Source organism: Crocuta crocuta, unplaced genomic scaffold (assembly GCF_008692635.1).
Source record: "Crocuta crocuta isolate KB4526 unplaced genomic scaffold, BGI_CrCroc_1.0 scaffold610, whole genome shotgun sequence".
In the NCBI taxonomy this organism is placed as follows: Eukaryota; Metazoa; Chordata; class Mammalia; order Carnivora; family Hyaenidae; genus Crocuta; species Crocuta crocuta.
The window spans coordinates 955,186-955,426 of record NW_027527456.1 but is presented as its reverse complement, the minus strand read 5'-3'; the positions used below and the strand labels follow the sequence as shown (position 1 = coordinate 955,426).

Below are 241 nucleotides of genomic sequence, written 5' to 3'. Positions count from 1 at the left end.
TGATGAAAATGGGGCTGAAAACGTGCTTCTGGAAGGTAAAGAGCGCCAGGCCCATGTAGGAGAAGATGAAGTTCTCTGCCAGGAAGTGTAACACCTGAAATAGCTGCACAGAAGGGGAAAAGGAAGATGTAAGCCGTGTGGGCCCCTCCCTGGTCACTCGTGAGGTCCCAGGGCCCACTCTCACCTGCTTCGTTCGACTTCTCGATTCCACTGACAGATTGTTGTAGGTGTAATGAGCCTG

At 52.3% G+C, this 241-nt stretch overlaps 1 protein-coding gene across 1 annotated transcript in view; it reads right to left on the bottom strand.

Annotated features, from left to right (window-relative positions):
• SLC9A7 (solute carrier family 9 member A7) overlaps positions 1-241 on the bottom strand; it is a 157,002-nt gene that overhangs the window by 40,738 nt on the left and 116,023 nt on the right. Inside the window, exons 10-11 of the mRNA XM_077762923.1 lie at positions 185-238; positions 1-103 (exon numbers count right to left, since the gene is read on the bottom strand). Of these exons, the coding sequence (XP_077619049.1) occupies positions 1-103; positions 185-238 (157 nt within the window). The remainder of the gene's footprint in view (positions 104-184; positions 239-241) is intronic.